The sequence below is a fragment of the Euprymna scolopes genome, chromosome 10, assembly GCF_053919585.1.
Source record: "Euprymna scolopes isolate OS-2025 chromosome 10, ASM5391958v1, whole genome shotgun sequence".
In the NCBI taxonomy this organism is placed as follows: domain Eukaryota; kingdom Metazoa; phylum Mollusca; class Cephalopoda; order Sepiida; family Sepiolidae; genus Euprymna; species Euprymna scolopes.
In genome coordinates, this window is record NC_136491.1 from 158,988,133 (window position 1) to 159,011,218 (window position 23,086).

Below are 23,086 nucleotides of genomic sequence, written 5' to 3' on the forward strand. Positions count from 1 at the left end.
CTTCACCACAAAAACCCCGTTTATACTCTGACTACAATGATATTGTACGCAAAAATATGGAAAAACCAAAAAAAAATATGGAAAAACTAAAACCACTTGTAAATGAACATTTCATTTCACTCCTGAAAAAAAAAAAAAAAAAAAAAATTCGGTTTCACATTGGGCTTTTAAAAACACTCAGAGAGGAGAAGAAGAGTATTCATTTAATTTATTTTTCCTCCAAGGGAGTCACGAGTTAACTAGGCCTCAAGGCCACTCGAGGATACGGGTTAATGAATGTAAAGTGATAGTTTAGTCATCGTTAATGGTGTAGATTAGGTAGAATTTGGATTATGTAAAGGGACGGCTTAACAAGAACGTGTTTACATTGGACTTGAAGGTTACTATATTGTAATCGGCAGAGAGGCGGGCCAGTGTAACAAGAAAAAGGAAAGACGCATTGTTCATGAAATCTGCATTTAGATTTAGGCACAGATAGAGCATGGGGGGAATTGTTGATAGTGGTTGTAACTAGTCGAGTGTTTTTGGGGGAAAGATTAGCAAGGGGGAAGCATAGATTGGAGTTCAGACGAACACTTGCCATGAAAACGTCTTGCAATGTCTCATCTGTGGGAAAGAGGTTGCAGAGAAGAGAAAAAAAGATCACCTGCTAGATTTCGAAGCCGGTTTGGAACTCAACCAAGGCCATATAATATTACTTTTAAGAAAGTATAAAATTTAAGAGTAGCTTCATATGTTTTTCTTTCTATTCTTCAAGCTTATCTAAGTGGTAGTGGTAGTCACTCTGTAGACAATGTATGACGAGCCTGTCACTGTCATGTCCAATGTACAAATGACACTGCGCCTGTATGATGGGACAAGAAATCCGCGGTAATAAAAGATGTCGGACTTTTGTGTGTGGGTGGCATTCTTTCATTTGTTTGGTGAAAGAGATTTCATGTTGTTCGTCTCAGTTATGGGAATCGAGGGCAGGAAGAAAGGGACAGCGAGAACTGCAAATAGAACTGATTCAAGCTATGTCGGCATTATGACTGAAGGAAGGTTTGACCTAAAATTAGTACCGGAATATGACGGCACAACATCTATTGATTAGGTTAGAGAGAGTGGACCTTATCTGCAAACTCTCGGGAGTTGACAAAGTCGAACAGGTCATCCCCTAGCGACACCGTTCTTTATGGCCGTTTCAAACCGTGGTTGTGAAAGGGGAGAGATACTGCCTGACTAGGATGGGATTTGGGCTTAATGTTGCCCCATCCATTATGCAGGCAATTGTCGAGGCTGTTTTGTCCAAAAATGCAACTGTTCAAGAAGCAACATCGGCATATATGTATGATTTATACATCAACAACAGCATGTCAACCACAAAACGAGTGAAGCAGCATCTTCTTTGGTTTGGATTGGAAAGTAAGGAACCAGAGCGGCTTGAGGATGGTGCACGAGTGCTTGGATTGCAGGTCTGGGGGGGAGCATGGCACTCTGCGATGGAAGTGTGGTAGTATGATTCCAGATGTTTCAGAAATTGTGACACGTCGAGCCATTTTTTCTCTGTGCGGGAAACTGACCAGGCATCTGCCAGTGTGTGGGTGGCTACGAGCAGCAACAGGAATCATAAAGCGAGGGACCAACACCGTAACCCAAGGATGGGACGACACCACAGAGGATGTTCCACTTCAACAAATGCTCCAGAAAATAATAGCCAAGGTGAAGCAAAGTGATCCCTCACAGGGTCTGTGGTGTGTAAGCGGACAAGACATCAATGTATGGGTGGATGCAAGTTCCCTGGCGACCAGCGGGCTCCTAGAACATGATACTATTGTCTTTGAAGATGCAAGCTGGCTACGATCCACGAGCAACGCGCAGCATATTAACTTGGCTGAACTGGATGTAGCGTACACTGGAAGTGCAAATTTATACACTTAAAAACGGACCCCGTAAGTGTGTATCATTGGTTAGTGGACACGCTCACTGGAAAAACTAGAGTACGCACAAAGGCTACCAGCGAAATGTTACTCCGACGATGATTGCAGACCCCATGACACGTGTTTCCCAAAAGTGGCTCGATAGAATGAAATCTGCAACGGAGCCTGTACCTCTGACCTGTGCTGCAAAGAGTAATGCAATGACTATTAGTCGGATCAGGGAACTGCATAAAAGCAGTGGACATCCAGGCATCCAACGTGCAGCATATTTAGTTCAGCGGGTTTGCCCAACAATTACCAAAGCTGATGTGAGGTCAGCTATCAGGGAATGTGAGGAATGTTGGACGCTTGATCCGTCCCCAGTTAATTGGATGCCAGGAAAATTCGTGGTACACGCTAATTGGCTAGGCTGGGGATGGATATAACACACTTTAACGGCAAACATTTCCTGACACTCACCGATTGAGGTCCAGCAAGTTTTACCATTTGGCGGATGTTATCATAGCAGGACTCCAGACACATCATTCAGCATCTTGAGTCGATATTTTTGGAGCATGGCCCACCGCAGGAACTGCTTACTGACAACGACACTGCATTTACCAGCAAGGAATTCAAGGAGTTTTCCGCTGGTTGGAGAGTATGCCTGCGGTTTCAGTGTGCATATGTGCCAGCAGGCAATGGCATTGCAGAACGATGTCACCGCAGTATTAAGCGGATTGCAGTCAGAATGAGATGCACTGTTCAGGAAGCAGTGTATTGGTACAATGTCACACCCAAGGACGATACATCATCATGTACTGCACCTGCCAATGGGATCTATAGATATGAAGTCAGGGTGAAGAACATTGACTCAATGCCCACATTACCAGCCGCTGCACAAACCCAATACTGTGTGGGTGACCCTGTATGGGTAAAACCGCCAGGTTATTGATGCACATCCAAGTTCGAAGAAGGAACAGTAACGGAAGTGATCAGCCCGCAACCCATTGGTGTTGATTGTTTCCCGCGCCATGTAAAGGATATACGACCCCGAATGTATACCTTCCCCTCTGGTAATGCAGATGATGAGATTTCAGATGACACTGCATGTATTACATTGCCTGGCTGACAACCAACCCAAAATGGAGAACCCTCTGAAAACCGCCATTCCACCAGACACAGCAGATGAGACTTCAGATGATATTGAGGGTATGACACTGACTGGCCCACAGACAACACGGAATGGAGAGACCCCAGAACCACCCTTGCAGCAAAGTACACGCCGAAGATTACCATCGCGATCTTGCACATGCTGTGATCAGGGATCAGGGAGGAGTGTAGACAATGTATGACGAGCCGGTCGCTGTCATGTCCAATACACAAATGACACTGCGCTTGCGTGATGGGACGGGAAATCTGGTTGGTACTGATTTGCATGAGTTGGCGCCCCCGCGATGATAAAAGACGTCTGACTTTAGTGTGTGGGCGGCATTCTTTCATTTGCTTGGTGAAAGAGATTTCGTGCTTTTCATCTCAGTTACGCGAATCGAAGACAAAAAAAAGCACAGCAAGAACTGCAAATAGAATTGATTCACACTCCAACTCAATTAAGAAATTTGCATGTATGCATGCGATTTCTAGAGTTTATGCATATTTACTATATTTATTTTTATGCATATTTAATATAAAAAGATTATAACATATCCTGTTAATATCTTCATTTTCTAAAATGTCAATATTCTACTTCTTAAAAACAACAATCAAAAACTTAAATCTCATAAAAAAAGATAGAAAAAAAGCGACAATTATGTATGAATTCTTGATGAAATTTGACCTGATTTCGAGTTAATTAAAATGAAGCAAAATAGATTCATTTTCCTCCGATGAGTACTCATCAGTTATTTCCACTCAAAAAGACACAAACAAAATGACACACAAAAAGTTGAAGAGGTATTTGTGTACAACCGAGTCACATTGAACAATATTTGTGCAGTGTAGCATCCGCTTAATAAGACGATTATTATTCACAGTGTTATAAGCTTGTATACACATTTTACAAAGACGAAATGCAATGCAGAAACGTAATTGAAAATAAACCAATGTCGCTAAGGTAACACATCTACATTTTGTTCATTTTAAAATGGGTAGATGTTAAAGGTCACAGCCAGAGCACAATATGAAATTTCAAAGACATTTATTTCCAGCTGTGATGAGAATGATGGCAATTCGATGCCTTGTAAGATTTCTACATTTTGTCTCCCTTTCTGCCTCGCTTCCAAAAGGGGGCTTAGGCTAACTCAATTCTTCTCTCTCAACTCTAACCCGAACTCCAACTCTATTCTAAACCTAACGTAACTGTATATATTGAATCTATATTTCTTTGTGACGTCAGAACGTGGCCAACATGTGCCTGCTTTGCACATGGACTTTGCATATGCTTCCAACACACGTTCTGGCAAAGAACATTCCTTAATTTCCAATGTCCCATTCTACCTACTCTGACCTAACTTTGTTGTATAGTTATTTTTTATTTTATTTTTTTTTTACATAGGCATCATCACTTATCAAGGCCAAGAGGCCTCTCAAGGATAAGGGTTAAAGAGTGTACAGTAGACAATTGGACAATAAATTAATCGTTAGTAAAGGAAATTCGGTAAATTTGTTAACTTATATGGAACAGCTCATCAAGAACTTGTTTACGTTAGGCTTGAAGACGACTATATTGTAGTCAGTTAGAAAACAGGAAAACAGAAGAAAGTTCCACAAGCGTGCACTTCTAAGAAAGAAGCTTTGTTCATGGAATCTACATTTAGGTTTAGGCACAGATAAAGAATGGGGGAAATTATTGATAGTGTTTTCTGCTAGATGGGTGCTTCTTGCAAAAGTTTAGCGAGGGGGGGCATAGAAAGTGTTCGACTGAGCTCCAATCTATGAAAATAACAATAAAGCAAAGACAAACTCGCAACATCTCTTCTATGAGAAAGAGGTTGCAGGGAAGAGAAAAGGACATCTACGAGGCTACAAAGTCCATTTTGAACTCTATCAAGACAGGATAAGTCCTTTCTAGCAGCTCCTGCCCAAATGTGGCAACAATACTCCATCCTTGGACGTACCTGGCTCTTATATAGATAGAGAATTGCATCAACAGTGAGATATCTACTGGATCGATAGAAAGATCCCACCATTTTTCCAACGGCCTTGGCAATGGATTTAATTTAATTTTATTTCTAAATACAATGGATAATTCCACTTCATTCCTGGAATCGCATCTAAATAACAATATGTATTCATTTTAACTTTCGATTCCAACATTGTCGTTTAATGAAAATTATTTTCAATTCTAATTACTTCATTTCTCTAAATACAATATACAGCAATAGATTTTTAGTAAATAAATTTAAAGTTTTCTAATTTTGTTTATTACTTTTTTCTTTCTTTCATTCTTATAAACAAACCTTTCTTTATTTTTGTGATAAATCTTCAGCATCAAGAAAATATTAAGTTTCATTCATTTTTTGTCACACAGTTAACTCTTTGAAATTATATAGTTCAGTATGGTTTCAAGTATATGCATGTGTGGAAGTGATCAATTCTTTGACTCACGAGTTGCAATCATGGATGTGTAGAAAGGTATAAAATCTTCCCAAAAGATGAAAGAACATTTTTGTGAACAAAGATAACGATTCAAAAAAAAAAAAAAAAAAAAAAAAAATGCAGATTTAAGAATGAGCTACAAGACGAATTTATTTTGGATGGATGTTCTCATGCCAAAGAAATTGTCAAAAAAAAAAAAAAATTCCAATTGGAAAATATAATAAAATTCAGCTGATAAAAATGGGGGAAAAACTCACAACTGCTAGTTTACATTTCTTTGCATGAATTTGGTCATATGAGATTCATCTTAAGATGGAGTATTGCTTTTAACATAGTCATTACATTTCAACCACTCGGACCCGATATGTTGTTTGGTACCGTCGCAGGAATAAACAAACAAGGAAGGACATGAAAATATACGGCTCAGCATTTTTTTAAGTGAATACAAAAAGCATTTATTCCAAGAATTTGCGACAATGCACCTGACTGTTCAGCTATCATAACAATGCAATTGGAAATCACTCTGATCCAATTGGGTGGAACAAAAAATAGGAGGCATTGTTTTTGGAACGCCTCTCCTAGTATGTCATTTTGTTTTTTATAGAGATGTTCCTCAATCAATGTAATTTATTTTATGTAAAGGCAATAAAGTGTATTTGGTTCTCACTGATTGATTTCTATGTTTTATTGTAGGTTGCATGAGAGCAGCATCTCATGGGTTTAGTTTTAGTGTACGAAGATGCGGTTTAAGAAATTCTAAAACATTTTACATTTTTTTTTTTTTACGTTATGAATTTGATGTGGATTCTGGCATCAACGAAATTACACAGATGACATGTATTTTGAGTGTAGCATGACCTGCATTTAGAATTATAATGGAATAGACAAAACTAATGTTTGGAATGAAAGAATGGAGGTATACAGTTAGAGAACATAATTTATAATTTATATATAGACTCTTTGTTTTTACATAAGCGGTAATATGCTGTTATACATTCATGAGCAAGTTTCGGTCAACTACTTACCTGTACCTAGAGATGTCTTCAGGCAATACAGTTATTGCGGAAGCAAAGTGTGCAATGAAAATATGAGGTCTTCCTCGTCACAGGGAGTTAATGTCAGGAGGTTCCGTTAGATATTGCGAAAAATAAGATTTGGTTGCATGTAAATAAGATCCAATAGAGGTGTGGATTTAAGTCTGTGTTTAGATATAGGAATGAATGGGAAAGGGTGGGGAGGATTAAAGGTTGAGGTAATGGAAGACTAGAAAGAAGGGTATTCATATGCGTGTGTGATGGCCACCCTTAATCTTAAACATACTCGTGTGTATAGGTTCACACAGCAGGAGTTTGAACCTTTACACACTAGTATGTTTACTAATAACTAGTTAACCGAAAGATGCTCACGAATGTGCTTATGTAAAAACAAATAATGAGTATACCCTGCTCTACTTCGGTATTAAGCACTCTTGTATTAAACTTCATTGGTTACTTTTCCTCTAGAAAATAATAACCTCAGACATATATATTAGTGTTGGGACGATTAATCAAAAAGGATTAAGGAAAATAGGTTTTTAGTGTATCAGAATTGGTACCGAGAAAATTTGAGTCTAATTTTCGATTCCAAAAACGATTCTTTAACTTTTTTTTGTCCGTTTAAATTTAATTTTCCATTGTTGGTATTAATGATAAAATATTTATTCTACAACCAGTAAAACTAAAAATTGTTGGTATTAATGATAAAATATTTATTCTACAACCAGTAAAACTAAAAATTGTTGGTATTAATGATGAAATATTTATTCTACAACCAGTAAAACTAAAAATTGTTGGTATTAATGATAAAATATTTATTCTACAACCAGTAAAACTAAAAATTGTTGGTATTAATGATGAAATATTTATTCTACAACCAGTAAAACTAAAAATTGTTGGTATTAATGATGAAATATTTATTCTACAACCAGTAAAACTAAAAATTGTTGGTATTAATGATAAAATATTTATTCTACAACCAGTAAAACTAAAAATTGTTGGTATTAATGATGAAATATTTATTCTACAACCAGTAAAACTAAAAATTGTTGGTATTAATGATAAAATATTTATTCTACAACCAGTAAAACTAAAAATTGTTGGTATTAATGATAAAATATTTATTCTACAACCAGTAAAACTAAAAATTGTTGGTATTAATGATGAAATATTTATTCTACAACCAGTAAAACTAAAAATTGTTGGTATTAATGATAAAATATTTATTCTACAACCATTAAAACTAAAAATTGTTGGTATTAATGATAAAATATTTATTCTACAACCAGTAAAACTAAAAATTGTTGGTATTAATGATAAAATATTTATTCTACAACCAGTAAAACTAAAAATTGTTGGTATTAATGATGAAATATTTATTCTACAACCAGTAAAACTAAAAATTGTTTGTATTAATGATAAAATATTTATTCTACAACCAGTAAAACTAAAAATTGTTGGTATTAATGATAAAATATTTATTCTACAACCAGTAAAAGTAAAAATTGTTGGTATTAATGATAAAATATTTATTCTACAACCAGTAAAACTAAAAATTGTTGGTATTAATGATGAAATATTTATTCTACAACCAGTAAAACTAAAAATTGTTGGTATTAATGATGAAATATTTATTCTACAACCAGTTAAACTAAAAATTGTTGGTATTAATGATAAAATATTTATTCTACAACCAGTAAAACTAAAAATTGTTGGTATTAATGATGAAATATTTATTCTACAACCAGTAAAACTAAAAATTGTTGGTATTAATGATGAAATATTTATTCTACAACCAGTAAAACTAAAAATTGTTGGTATTAATATAAAATATTTATTCTACAACCAGTAAAACTAAAAATTGTTGGTATTAATGATAAAATATTTATTCTACAACCAGTAAAACTAAAAATTGTTGGTATTAATGATAAAATATTTATTCTACAACCAGTAAAACTAAAAATTGTTGGTATTAATGATAAAATATTTATTCTACAACCAGTAAAACTAAAAAGTGTTGGTATTAATGATGAAATATTTATTCTACAACCAGTAAAACTAAAAATTGTTGGTATTAATGATAAAATATTTATTCTACAACCAGTAAAACTAAAAATTGTTGGTATTAATGATGAAATATTTATTCTACAACCAGTAAAACTAAAAATTGTTGGTATTAATGATAAAATATTTATTCTACAACCAGTAAAACTAAAAATTGTTGGTATTAATGATGAAATATTTATTCTACAACCAGTAAAACTAAAAATTGTTGGTATTAATGATAAAATATTTATTCTACAACCAGTAAAACTAAAAATTGTTGGTATTAATGATAAAATATTTATTCTACAACCAGTAAAACTAAAAATTGTTGGTATTAATGATGAAATATTTATTCTACAACCAGTAAAACTAAAAATTGTTGGTATTAATGATAAAATATTTATTCTACAACCAGTAAAACTAAAAATTGTTGGTATTAATGATAAAATATTTATTCTACAACCAGTAAAACTAAAAATTGTTGGTATTAATGATAAAATATTTATTCTACAACCAGTAAAACTAAAAATTGTTGGTATTAATGATGAAATATTTATTCTACAACCAGTAAAACTAAAAATTGTTTGTATTAATGATAAAATATTTATTCTACAACCAGTAAAACTAAAAATTGTTGGTATTAATGATAAAATATTTATTCTACAACCAGTAAAAGTAAAAATTGTTGGTATTAATGATAAAATATTTATTCTACAACCAGTAAAACTAAAAATTGTTGGTATTAATGATGAAATATTTATTCTACAACCAGTAAAACTAAAAATTGTTGGTATTAATGATAAAATATTTATTCTACAACCAGTAAAACTAAAAATTGTTGGTATTAATGATGAAATATTTATTCTACAACCAGTAAAACTAAAAATTGTTGGTATTAATGATAAAATATTTATTCTACAACCAGTAAAACTAAAAATTCTTGGTATTAATGATAAAATATTTATTCTACAACCAGTAAAACTAAAAATTGTTGGTATTAATGATAAAATATTTATTCTACAACCAGTAAAACTAAAAATTGTTGGTATTAATGATAAAATATTTATTCTACAACCAGTAAAACTAAAAATTGTTGGTATTAATGATAAAATATTTATTCTACAACCAGTAAAACTAAAAATTGTTGGTATTAATGATAAAATATTTATTCTACAACCAGTAAAAGTAAAAATTGTTGGTATTAATGATAAAATATTTATTCTACAACCAGTAAAACTAAAAATTGTTGGTATTAATGATGAAATATTTATTCTACAACCAGTAAAACTAAAAATTGTTGGTATTAATGATAAAATATTTATTCTACAACCAGTAAAACTAAAAATTGTTGGTATTAATGATAAAATATTTATTCTACAACCAGTAAAACTAAAATCTATAAGTCAAACCCCACATGTGTATTGTTATGTTTGCGAAAACATATGTACATATACTACATGGGTTTTTAGAGAAATCCAAACATTAAATAAAAACCAACTCTATTGCTTAATATTTATTTTAAAAGAAAATTTTTATTTTAAAATAAAAGAAGTGAAAAGTGTATCAACATCGAGAATTTAGAATCGGGAAAAATATTTGAATTGCCTCATCACTTATGCGTGAGAAATTGACTTTAAGGATTGTAAATTAGAATTTAAAACAAATTTTCCTTATTCCATGGAGTTTCAAAGAATAGCATTTATCCTTAAAGGAAAGTAGTTACCAAAACAATATTCATAGACAGGCTATAAATTTTGCTGGTTAGCATATAAATTGAAAACTGCAAATTATGAAAGAAGTCATATTTGCATGGAGATAAAAAAGATATTCCGAAGGAAGTCCAGGCTCGATGTAGAAAAACTGTCTTTATATTCTTGTGTTTATGCAGAAAATATTTGGTCTGTTGATTATTCATTCTTCTAGTTTTTTGCAATCAAAGGTCTTGGTGCATTTCTGGCAACACACACTTATTTTGTGTTTCTGTCTCATTTGTAAGAGAGTTTTGTCGAAGACGTTTGGCCAGTTTCGTGGTGGAGGTTGTTCTACTGGCTCATTTCTTGATATATATAATCATAAAGTTTGGGTTTTGGAAGCTCATCAAGTATATTGGCTGGTTCTTATAATAGCGGCTCAATGTTAATAGTTGATTTCTGAGAGACACATACCTGCTTCTCTGGGCAGATACAGCTTTGATAGACACTGGCTTCGATACATTATTCGGTACAGTGTCAACACTTTTCTCATTCTAGTGTCTGTTCACCTCTTTTTGTGGCCAGTCAATAATGCCAAAGCTGTATAGTATCACTGGCATGGCAAGTTGGTTGATGGCAGTTATTTCGGTTTTGTTTAGGTGTGTTTTGCAAAGTTTTCTTACATGGCGTATTTTTTGCCCTTTCTTCTTGGCATGTTTAATTGAATTGCTTTTTTCTGTACTAAGGTATTTGCATTGTTCCTGCTTTCTTTTTTTTTGTCAGTGTGACTATTCATGCAACAATGTAAGTTTGTTGGTGTGTTTAGTCAGTGTGAGAGTATATGCATGATATCGAGTGTATATGTTGCCATTTGTCAATGTGTGAATCCACATGGTATTGAAGTTAGCAGCTTTGCTGATCTTCACTTTTTGGTTGCTAGTTCGACAATCTCCTTGTGCATTGTGTTTAGTTTTATAGGCTGGTTGAACAAATTTCGATTTCAAACGCGTGAAAAATAGTTTTTATCTTTGGACATACCTGAAAAAAGATCACGCGATTGCTATTTTGCCATTTTTAAATTTGTCGTTTGGAGTCTTTGCTTTCACAAAAATGTGATTTTGTTTTTAAGATATTGGTTTATAGGCATCGCTTATGCGTTTTGGCTCGCATCACTAAATCCATAAGATTATGTTAATCGTGTGCTTAAAAAAAAATTATTACAAGCGTGTATATTATTGCATTGCTCATTGCTTTCCAGCACTGTCTCAACTACAGTTCTTTTTCAACTTTGTAGACAGTTCATATTTGTAAAAGTTATTTTAATAAGTTAAACATTGTAAATATCAATACGAATCTATACACTAAAAGCCTTTTTCCAATGGAATTCTTTTCAGAGTTTCATGTTGAAATTCCAAAGAATTTGGTATTTTTAAGTTCAAACAGACCTTTACTTTACATGGCTTCTTTTTTTTTTTTTTTTTTTTTCTTTGGCAAAAAGTTTAATGCAGAAATTCCAAAAGATTTGCAAGATGGACTCAAATCTTTGCCATTGTGTGAATGAAAGTACCGAGATTTTCCGAACATGAAATTTCTAATAAACCTTGGAAACTATGAACATTTCTTGACTTTCAGCTTTTATCCACAAGTTCATGCAAAGATCAAAGCAAAGAAATTGATTTTTTTCTGCATGCTACAGACTCTAATCTCAAAGTCACATGCTCCGATTTCACTATATATATATATATATATATATATATATATATATATATATATATATATATTAATACTTGCAACTAAGGCTGTGGTGTTGGTAAAAGAAACATTGTCAGTAATAATCTCGATATATCTATTATATTTCTTTGTCTGTCTGTTTGTTACACTTTTTCGGGGAAACTACTGGTAGATCTGCCTAAAATATCGTATGAGCCTTAGTTATGATAAGGTGCAGAGAATTAAGTATTATGATTTCTGTTCGATGCATAGTAAGCGATTAATCATCACAATAGCATAGTTATTCTAGAGGTTTTCTTGGAACTAAGTATTATGGTATCTGTTCAATATTCAAGGAGGAATTAATAATGATTAGTATTTAATGCAAAAATGAGTACAAATTTAACTAATCAATTTCACATAATGTACTCAGTCTAAATCTATACCTTTTGCTCGTTTTTAGCAGATAAAAAGTTTAGTATATATATAATGAACAAGAATACTCGGCGTTACCAAGGATTGAATTCATAATCATATATCTTCATATTTCCATATTACCTTTTTTTTCTCTTTTACATTTATAATGTTCAATTTTTGGAGTAGGGTCAAAGGTTGTACTCAGCATTAACCGAGTGCAAAAAGGTTTCAGTAAGCATTCACTGAAAGAATTTTCAGTAAATTTATAGACATTAATCTTATTGAGGCAAACCTGGCGTTTTTTCAGGAATACTGGCCAGACTCAACATCACTCAACTACAATGATCTAATGAGACCCAGTGTGTCAAAATGATTAGGCCGTATATGCTAAGGTAGATAAATGAGTTTCTTTTTTGTGTTTAATTGTTGATGACCTCTGTTCAATATTTAGAGAAAATAGATACCCTCTGTAAGGGTAGTTGCATGTGTAATAGTGGAGCAAGGGTTGCATAATCACTAACTATAACTCTTCTGCGTCAGCTCGGTTTGATGCCAGTGACAAGAATAATGACTTGAAACTGATAGGCTCATAAGAGTAGTGGTTGATGGCCAGAAATCAGAGGCCCACAGTATTAATGCTCGAGTCCCTCAGGGGTCCATCCTAGGCCCAACTCTCTTCCTGATCTACACAGATGATCTCCCAAAACACATACTAAAATCATTCGTTGACATCTATGCTGATGACACGACTATCAATGGCAACACATCAAAGGCCGTAAATGACAAAGTTCTCTCTGATTCTCTCTCCTCTGATCTTGAGCGCATGGTTCAGTGGGGGAAGAGGTGGCTGGTTACCTTTAATGCATCTAAGACCAAGCTCCTATCATTACATCATAAACGCTCTGATCCCCATCTGGCATCGATTGAAATGAATGGCTCTCGTTTAGGGGAGGCCCCATGTTTTGATAAGCTTCTGGGTTTGACCTTTACTCCTGATCTTAAATGGAACACATACATCAAGTCTGTGGCCAAAGTCGCTGGGAAAATGGTGGGATCCTTCTACCGCTCTAGAAGATACCTCACTAATGATGCAATTCTCTATCTCTATAAAAGTACATCCAAGGATGGAGCACTGCTGCCACATCTGGGCAGGAGCTGCTATCCTGCCTTGACAGAGTACAAAATAGACTTTGTGGCTTGATGGGGGATGCCCTTTTCTCTTTCCTGCAACCTCTCTCCCACAGAAGAGACGTTGCAAGCCTGTCTCTGTTTTATCGTTATTTCCATGGCAGGTGCTCGTCTGAGCTCCATTCTCTGGTCCCCCCTCGCCAATCTTTCATGAAAAATACCCGACTAGCTGAAATCACTGACAATAGTTTTCCCCACTCTTTATCCGTGCCTAAATCAAAACGTAGATTCCATGAACAAAGCTTCTTTCTTAGAAATTCACGGCTGTGGAACTCTCTGCCGCTTGCCTGTTCCCCCCCCCCCCCGAATTCAACTTGGATATCTTCAAGTCTAACATAAACAAATTCCTGATGAACCGCCTCCTTAAGTAATGATACCTTATCAAATCTCCAATACTAACTATTACTACGATACTATTCCATTGATTACTATACACACAATAACCCCTATCCCCGAGTGGCTCCTGTGCCTTGATAAGTGGTGACCCCCACGTAAAAAAAAAAAAACAATTCCAAGATAAACAGAGAACACAGACAGCACTTGGTGTTCCCAAATAGCCACCCATTTTAGTACTGGGCAGGATTAACATTGCTTAACTTCAGTGATCTAACAGGAATCGGTGTATCAAACGTGATCATGCTGTATATGTTGATGACATGACAAGATGACCATTTTTTTTGTTCGGGTCGATAGTTAAGCTAAAGACTTTGCATGCTTCAATGCAAATTTTGATGAGAGTTTGCAGGTGCTCTGGGTAGTGCGTTTTCATGACTGCATCATCAGAGAGCAGCATTTATAAGATAACAAGTGGTTTGACCTTTGTTTTGACCTTAAGTCGGACAAGGTATAACAGTTTGCCATCTGCACTTGAATGTAAGTAAATCCACTCGTCTGATGCATAGAAGATAAAAAAGAATATCCAAAGTAATTTGATTAATCCTATGTATAATGTAAAGACGATTGCCTTTCTTTAGATATTTGTGATTAACTACAAGTTATATGTTTTATTGTTAACTAGCATTTCAGCCCGGCATTGCCCGGGTGTTTGGAGGTGTATGTTGAGCAAAAAAAAAAGAAGTGGTCAATTTTTTTAACTTTGACCCCTATTATACCCCCTTAACATTTATTGTTTTGGGCTCAAATCAAGTTATTAAGTTAGATCCATATCCAAGCAACCTATATCTAAAATTTCAAGTGTTTAGACCCAAAATTGGCGGAGGAGTTTGGTAGAGTTCTCAAAGGTCAAATCGTTGAACTTTGACCCCTTAACAGTCATATTTCTGGCCGAAAATGGATTACAAAGATTTTCCTAACTCTCAGTACCCTGTATATCAAATTTCGAGTCTGTAGACTGAAAATTGACACAGTTATTGCAAAGGAAAATGTACACAGACAGACACACACACACACACACAGACATGTTCACTTTTATATATATAATCGACAGATTTATAGCAAATATTGGTCCATGTTGTTGAAAACTAAATTTTATTTTCAATTAATTTTGGCGATTTTTATATCTAACCCAAATCAATATTTTTAAGCCTGATACTCTCCTTAATGGTTCACTCTTTTTTATTGTTATTTCACCTCAAACAGATTATTTATGAAGTTGGTCAGCGAGATGTCTGTTTACATTACACTTGAATTTCTGCATGTCAGTAAAGTCAAGGAAACAAGGGTTTGGGAAGGAATTCGAGAGAAAAATCTATTTGAGTAGAAGGCTTTTCAGCATATAGAAATCTCTACAGTGTAGGCGTGGGATTTTGTTGTTTGTAAGGTTTGTCAAAGGTATTGTTATTAAGGGGGGGTACTAGTGCTCAGAGTTTGTCAGAGCACTTGCCAAAAATAGACACAAGGGTGCCATGTTTTAGCAATGGGACAGAAATTGGAGTTTAGTTGGCAGTTCAGGATCTATTTCGTTGACAACTCTTTTGAATCCTGTCTTGGAGCGAGAGACTAGTGGCAGATGCACCAACCCAGATGTGGCAAAGATGCTCCATGCATGGTATGCAAACTGTGACCTTGTGAACGTACAGGATACTTTCAGGTGTGAGTAGCCTTTTAGCTAGAGAGAACCCACCTTCTTGCAGCAGCATTGGAAATTGCCTCAATGTATTTGTTCTAATGTTGTTTGTGAATGGAGCTTAGATCTATGCAACTGCCATTGCACAGCAGCAGAAAGTGTTTCACTATAAGTCAGACACAAATCAGTAAAAAAAAAATTAAATATAGAAATCATTGTAATAATGAAATAGTTGCAGCCAAGAAAAGGTATACTGAAATGATCAGAAAACACATTGAGTCACAGAAATTAGGAACTCACAATTTCTGGAATATTTATAATAACAGTGTGGTGAATAATGGACAATCAACAATTCACTGATTATCTAACAAACGTGAAGTTGTTTGAAGGTTGAACTGCTTAGTTGATGGTTTGCCTCCAACTAAACCCCACAAACAATTCCCTTCCAAATTTTCCTTTGCGGACAGAAAGTACAATCGATGATCTGGTCATCACCTTTCTCCATGTCTTGGGCATCATAAAAAAAAAACACCTATGAGGCATGTGGGGCCGATTTTATTCTGGTTATACGAGGTGGAATGATAAAATAGTCGCTTTAGAAAAGATGACATGATTCCATTTCCGTTTTTTTTTTTGTGGCAGATCATCTAGTAGTTGGTTAGTTGAATACAAATCCCAAGAGCGATAGAAGCCTTCCATATGTTTGAAAGTGACAATGTTCAATGAGCAAGATCGAAGAAGCACCACTGTACAACTCCTGCTCTCTACCGATCAAAGTTTTAACTACAGGACCATTGCCAGCACCTTCAAAATGCAAATCCGGATAGTTCAATGCATAAGGGAACAGCTATGTTTAAGATATATATAACAACAGACCTTACACACATACATACATACATACATACATAACAGTTTTGCTATATTCCAAAGTCCAATATTTTATACATCTTACCAATCATTTTTTTTTTTTTTTTTTCAAAAAATAAAAACTTCATTACATTTTACATATCTATTTCGGTCACTAGGAACAACTAATATTTGTATATGAACATTGAATATTTCTTCTGTGGACTCATCAAAAAACAAAGTTCTCAAAGAGAAAAATGCATAACGATGTAATAGGTAAAATTCAAAAAGGACAAAAACAACTCACATCGGACTATTTTCTGTTGGCTGTCTGAATTTTACCTACAGATTCAGTACAAAACTCTGACGTATTCCTATTTAATGAATAAGAATAAATTGAAACCAAAATACACACATATAGAAATAGGGTTAATAGGTTTGGAATAAAAAGAAATATCCAAAGTTGTTGTATTTACCTCAAGAGTCAACTTGCCATCGGGGCAATCTTTCATAAATCCTTTATACCTGAAATTAAAAAAAAAAGTAGAATTAAAACAAAATATATGATGAGAATAGACACACAAATATTATAACATACAAAGGCAACTCGGAATCATACCTCATTGTTCAAAGGGAGGTAATTATTTTAATAAAATAGGTGAAAAACATTTTTTTTTTTACAATTACTCGAATGTTTTGCTTAAGAAAATTACATTTTACATTTTGTTATTAATGTTATAAAACTTACATTAAATAAAGCAGCCGAAAAAACATGACACGACACTCTATAGCAGGCACAACAGGAAAACAAATGAACATATATCTAAAGTAATGGCAGAAACACAAGAGGATGACCTCAAATCAGTAGTGGAATGGGGACAAAAATGGATGGTCACGTTCAATGCCGCCAAGACAAAACTGGTTTCATTCAATAATTACAAGAAACCTTCTCTACCACCTATAGCAATGGCCAATGACTCTTTATCTGAGAGTACGTCTCTCAAGCTCCTTGGCCTAACGTTCACAGGAAACATGAGTTGGAACAATTACATCAAGGGCATTGCCAGGGTCGCTGCGAGGAAGGTGGGCTCTCTCTACCGTGCTAGAAAACTTCTAACACCCGAAAGTATCCTGTACCTCTATAAGGCCACTATTCGCCCATGTATGGAGTATTGCTGTCATATTTGGGCCGGTGCATCGGCTACTAGTCTCTCGCTCCTTGACAGGGTTCAAAAGAGGGTTGCAAATCTGATAGGCCCTAAACTGGCATCTAAACTTCAGCCTCTGTCCCATCGTCGAAACGTTGCATCCCTCTGCCTGTTCTACAAGTATTATAATGGTGAATGCTCTGAAGAAGTGCAAGCACTTGTGCCCCCACGACGTGAACACCCTCGACAGACCCGACAAGCTGCAAAATCACACCCCCACACTGTAGAGATCCCTAGATGTAAAAGATCTTTCTACTCCAGTAGTTCCTTCCCCAGAACTGCTAGACTTTAGAATTCCATTCCAGGTCACTGCTTCCCCAACTGTACTGACATGCATAAGTTCAAGTGCAACGTGAACCAACATCTCGCTGCCCTAATCCCTACATAATACCCCAGTAGATGTTTCCCCTGATAGTAGCCCCCTACACCAAAGTGGCAATGTGCCTTGTTTGGGGTGAAAATGTAATTAAAAAAAAAAAAAAAAAATTTTTACAATTCTCAGTAAAATAGAGTTATCTCCCTTATTACTAGATAAATAAAGAGTAAATATAAGCAGATTTCTGTCATATATTCGTTCAGACTTGATTACTCTAGTTGCAATATTTTTTATACTCATGTTTTATAATTTTATTCTTTATCCATTTAATAATTTACTTCTCCCTTAAATATTTTAGATCAATAAAGTATACATTTGAAACAGAACATCCTTAGCAAAAAAATATACCTACAAAGAAGTATATATATATATATATATATATATATATATATATATATATATATATATAGCATAAGACATTATCAGTAAACATTAAGTAACAAACTTTTGAGAAAAATTTTTCTTACAGTACGCTTATGGAAATATTACAATTTGCAATGAATTTTACTTTATCGCGTTTTAATGGATTGCTTCATATACAGACGTTTAAACATTAAAAAACTCCCCATTTGGTCTGGATATTTTCATTGGATCTTACGAATGTACATCTATTTTTCATCATTGAACTTAACTACATCATGAAAAATCCTTTTTTAATCGGTTTCTTTTAGACTTTTCATGCAATCGTTGTAGTTTTTGAATCTATGGGCTAAATAACAAAATATATGACAGCCTATAAACGTTATTTTGGCTAAAACATTTCCTCTGATGAGATGAACCATTTATTGAAAATCTATGAATTAAGAAAAGAACTTTAAACTTCTGTATTTCTTGTTGAATAATAAATTTATTGTAATTTTTTAATTTACAAGATTTAATTCAAAATTGACATATATATGTGTGTGTGTGTATATATATATATATATATATATATATATATATATATATATATATATATATATATATATATACAGTAAGCTACAAAAATATATATGGCAATTTAAGCTACACAAAATATTCCGCATTTCAGCCTTGTAAGAATTCGTGATGCTTATGCATAAGCCTAACAAATTCTCATGAGGATGAAACTCGAAATATTCTGTGTAGCTTAAATTACCATACATATTTTTATAGTTTAATACTTAGCTCTATCTATGCATTAGGTACTGTTTAAGTAAATACTGAAATTTATTCAAAAAATTATATCTTCTTATATTAATTTATGTGATTAAATGAAAGTTATGTGTGCATGTATAGTCTGTTTATTATACAAACATGTTTGGTTACATATGTGCATACATGTTTCAGTAGAATCTCAATTTAGAAAAACCCACCTTATCAGACTGAAAAAAGGAGCGATATGGAAACGAAAATCAAGGTTTATTCATTTTTTATATAAAAAGATATTTGGGTGTGACTTAAACCCTGGAAAAACGAGAGGAGGGTAGCTTGTGAGGGCGGGTAGTGGGGTTAGAGAGTAAAGGTGTGGCAAAGGAAAGGAATAGGGAGTGATAGGGGGAAAAGAGAAAGGAAATACAATTCAGCTTGGTCAAGGTATCTCAGCAGGGGGAGGAGAATTATGACTCTAAAACTGTCTAACCATAAAACAGATGTTGAATTTTTTTACCCTTGTTTAACCCAAACTAAATCGCCACGTTGGATATAAAGGGGCTGCTAATGAGATGAACTGGATGTCTATTTGCATGACATTTAAACTTTTGCAGGTTAGTACAGTCAGGGGAGTAGGAAATAGGGAAGGAATTCCAAAGTCTAACAAACCGAGGCAAGAAACTATTAGACTAGAAAGTTTTCTGGCATTTAGGAACCTCAACAGTAAAAGAGTGAGATTTTAATGCAAGACAAGTTTGTCACGGGTAAACGTGCAATGAGTTTATCAGAAGTGATTCCATTAAAGTATTTGTAAAACAGGCAGAGGGATGTAACATTGCGGTGGCAGGAGGGTTAAGGTTGGAGCTTGATTTATAGTGCAGGACTTATTACATTGCAGTCTCTTCTTTGGACTATCTAAGAAAGAGCCACTAGTGGTAGATGCGCCAGTCCAGATGTAGCAACAACAACAATACTCCAGTTAAAGGCGAATGATCGTTTTGATGATGATAGTTATTGTCAGTTTGGCACCATTCAAGTACAATTCATAAACATTTCTATTAACAAAGCATAAACCTGCCAAGGGCAAATATTTTTCTAGTAACTATATACACAAAGAATCTTAAAAAAAACAAAAACCAAAACAATTCATTAAGATGAAAGGTTGAGTTAATCTGGATCCCTAATACAGATCTGAAAACAGGAAAAAAGAAAAAGACAACAAAATGAGCTTTCGATAGAGGTTACCTAAGTATACATGACCTTATCTGGTTAGTGCAAGCAATGAGATAAAATGCCGAAAGTTCTAATGAGCCAGGCCCCCTCCCCCTCACTTTAAGATAAGGATTCAAAACCAGCAGATACCAGAACAATTACTCAGGTACACGAAATGGTTATAAAATTAATCGAAACATAAGTAATAACCAAAATGGCTTCTGCATAGAAATGAATGGTAAAGAAAGTTTCTGACTGCAATTCTTTTTTAGCAAAAACCAAGACAAAATAGTGAGTAAAGATAATGTTTCTGCATATAAGAATAGCTTTAATAGAATCTGCATTGTGTCCGGTTCAATATCTCTGTATAAAAATAGCCATCTCTTTGCCTGCAATCTGAAGAGATTTAATTCAGTATATATTCAAGCAAATGTTAGCATCTATTAACAGCATCATCATCATAATATTTAGTTTAATGTCTGTTTTATATGATAGCATGTGTTGAACGGCTTTAGAAATGTGCAGAACAAAAGTCCATTAATTTGCTCACATTAGAAGAATGGGTGAGAATTCTTGGATCGGATGGAGAACAGTTGAGGTAGTAGGGTCAGGTGGCGAGGAAAACTCGTGAGCAAATGATGAGGATGGATTTAAGAGAAAGAGAAGCAAATGATGAGGATGGATTTAAGAGAAAGAGAAGCAAATGATGAGGATGGATTTAAGAGAAAGAGAAGCAAATGATGAGGATGGATTTAAGAGAAAGAGAAGCAAATGATGAGGATGGATTTAAGAGAAAGAGAGATAAAGATCTGACCAGGTATAAGTTTGTTTTGAAGTCAATTTCTAATAGTTGTCCAATACATGACAGCATGTAAAACAAATGTTAAACTGCATATGATACCCTCAAAAGAATATCTTTGAACTTTGAATTGAGGCCCAGAGAAAATAACTGAGCTGTTGTTTTTTTCTACAGTTGAATGTTACATAATAAAGAAAAGAGAGCAAGAGAGACAATTCTACAACAACGAAAAGTGTCAACAAGACTTCAGATGTTTATGCGACAAGTTGACATTAGGATCAAAAAATTCTCACAACAATTTTGCTACAGTTATGGAGATGATAAAAATCAAGACAAAACACACTTTCTTCAACTTTTTAATATAACTTTTGTTATATATATATATATATATATATACATATACATACATACAAGCATGTCACCTTTGTTATATATATATATATATATATATATATATATATATATATATATATATATATATATATATATATACAAGCATATCACCTTTGTTATATATATATATATAAGCGAGATAAGACACTGATAGAAATCAGATGAAAAATCCTGATAGATATTACTTGAAGTAATACTTTCAAGGAGATCCTAGCCAAAAAGGAAAAGCTCAATATTTAATAATAGAGCAATATATATTGTATCAACTTCTCTTTTCGTATAATTTTCTCCATATAATTATCCACAACCACTCAAAAATCTTTATTCAATAAATGTGCTGAAAAGCAAAATAGCGTTCATTCGCAGCTGAACATTTTGCTAACTGCATTTCATTTCCTCTGATGGTATGAGCCATTGTTGAAAATCCATGGATTAAGGAAATTAAAATAACCCCTTCTATATATTCCTTTTGTCAAGCAATAAATTCTTAAATCGAATATATGTCTCTATATGACGTTTTTTCAGAATTTAAAATTTCACCACGAAACTATATATATATATATTGCTGTAGTTTCCTCTCATTCACTAAAACTTTAGTGTTTATCAAAAATGTGCTCTATGACAAGCAGAGCATAATTATAGCATGTTCATTTATACAAACATTATTCGCTACATATGTGCATATATGTTTCAGTTTCAACTTCTTTAGAAATGTAACATCATCAGGTCGGATCTCACAATGAAACCAAATTTTAAGTAGTAATTCTCATATACAAAATCTCTGTTACTTGAAAAGAAATAGAAAACGAAATAAAGATAATAAAAAAGATAGAAACAATGAAATAGGATGATAGGAGGTAGATCAAAACAAAGAAACTTGACTCGTAAACTTGCGAGATCTACTTTCAATTTCATTTTTCCTTTTATTACCTTTGTTTATGCAAACAGACTTTTGCAATTAAGCGGCTACCTTAACTCAAAATCTTGACCAATTCTTTATTTTTTCAGTAATACGATTTATAGAAAAATCATTTCTTTATGCTCCAAGAATTCAACCTTACCAACCAATCTGTGTACGATCGTTTCTGAGACGATACAAATTTTTTTATTGAAATAAAATCTTTTTATCAGCACAGGGATTGGATACCATATAGAAAAATTCAAATATATGATCAAGACTAAATTGAGCATGAAATAACGAAAAAAAGTTACGCTTCGCTAGTTCATATAAATAAGGTCTAAATTGATGAAGTTAAAAAAAAAAATAAATGAAAAAAAAAGAAAAACACAACAAGAGAAAAAAGAAAATGTCCGATTGAAATAGTGCCATAGTTTTTTTTCTAAATTCATTTCAGACGACATGGATTGTCTTATGTGCTATTCGTTTTCTCGGTTCTTCTAAACATTTGAAATAATTTCATCTGGCAGTGTTTTTACTTTTGTGTTCGTTGTGTGATGGGGTATATAATAGATATATACATATATTATAAACAAATATATTATCCACGGATATGTTTTATGTTAACTCACAATCATCA

At 33.7% G+C, this 23,086-nt stretch overlaps 1 protein-coding gene across 1 annotated transcript in view; it reads right to left on the reverse strand.

The window, feature by feature from the left end:
- Positions 1-23,086, reverse strand: part of LOC145286333 (neuronal calcium sensor 1-like) — a 682,613-nt gene that overhangs the window by 172,502 nt on the left and 487,025 nt on the right. Inside the window, exon 3 of the mRNA XM_080135259.1 lies at positions 16,927-16,975. Coding sequence (XP_079991385.1) covers positions 16,927-16,975 — 49 coding nt within the window. The remainder of the gene's footprint in view (positions 1-16,926; positions 16,976-23,086) is intronic.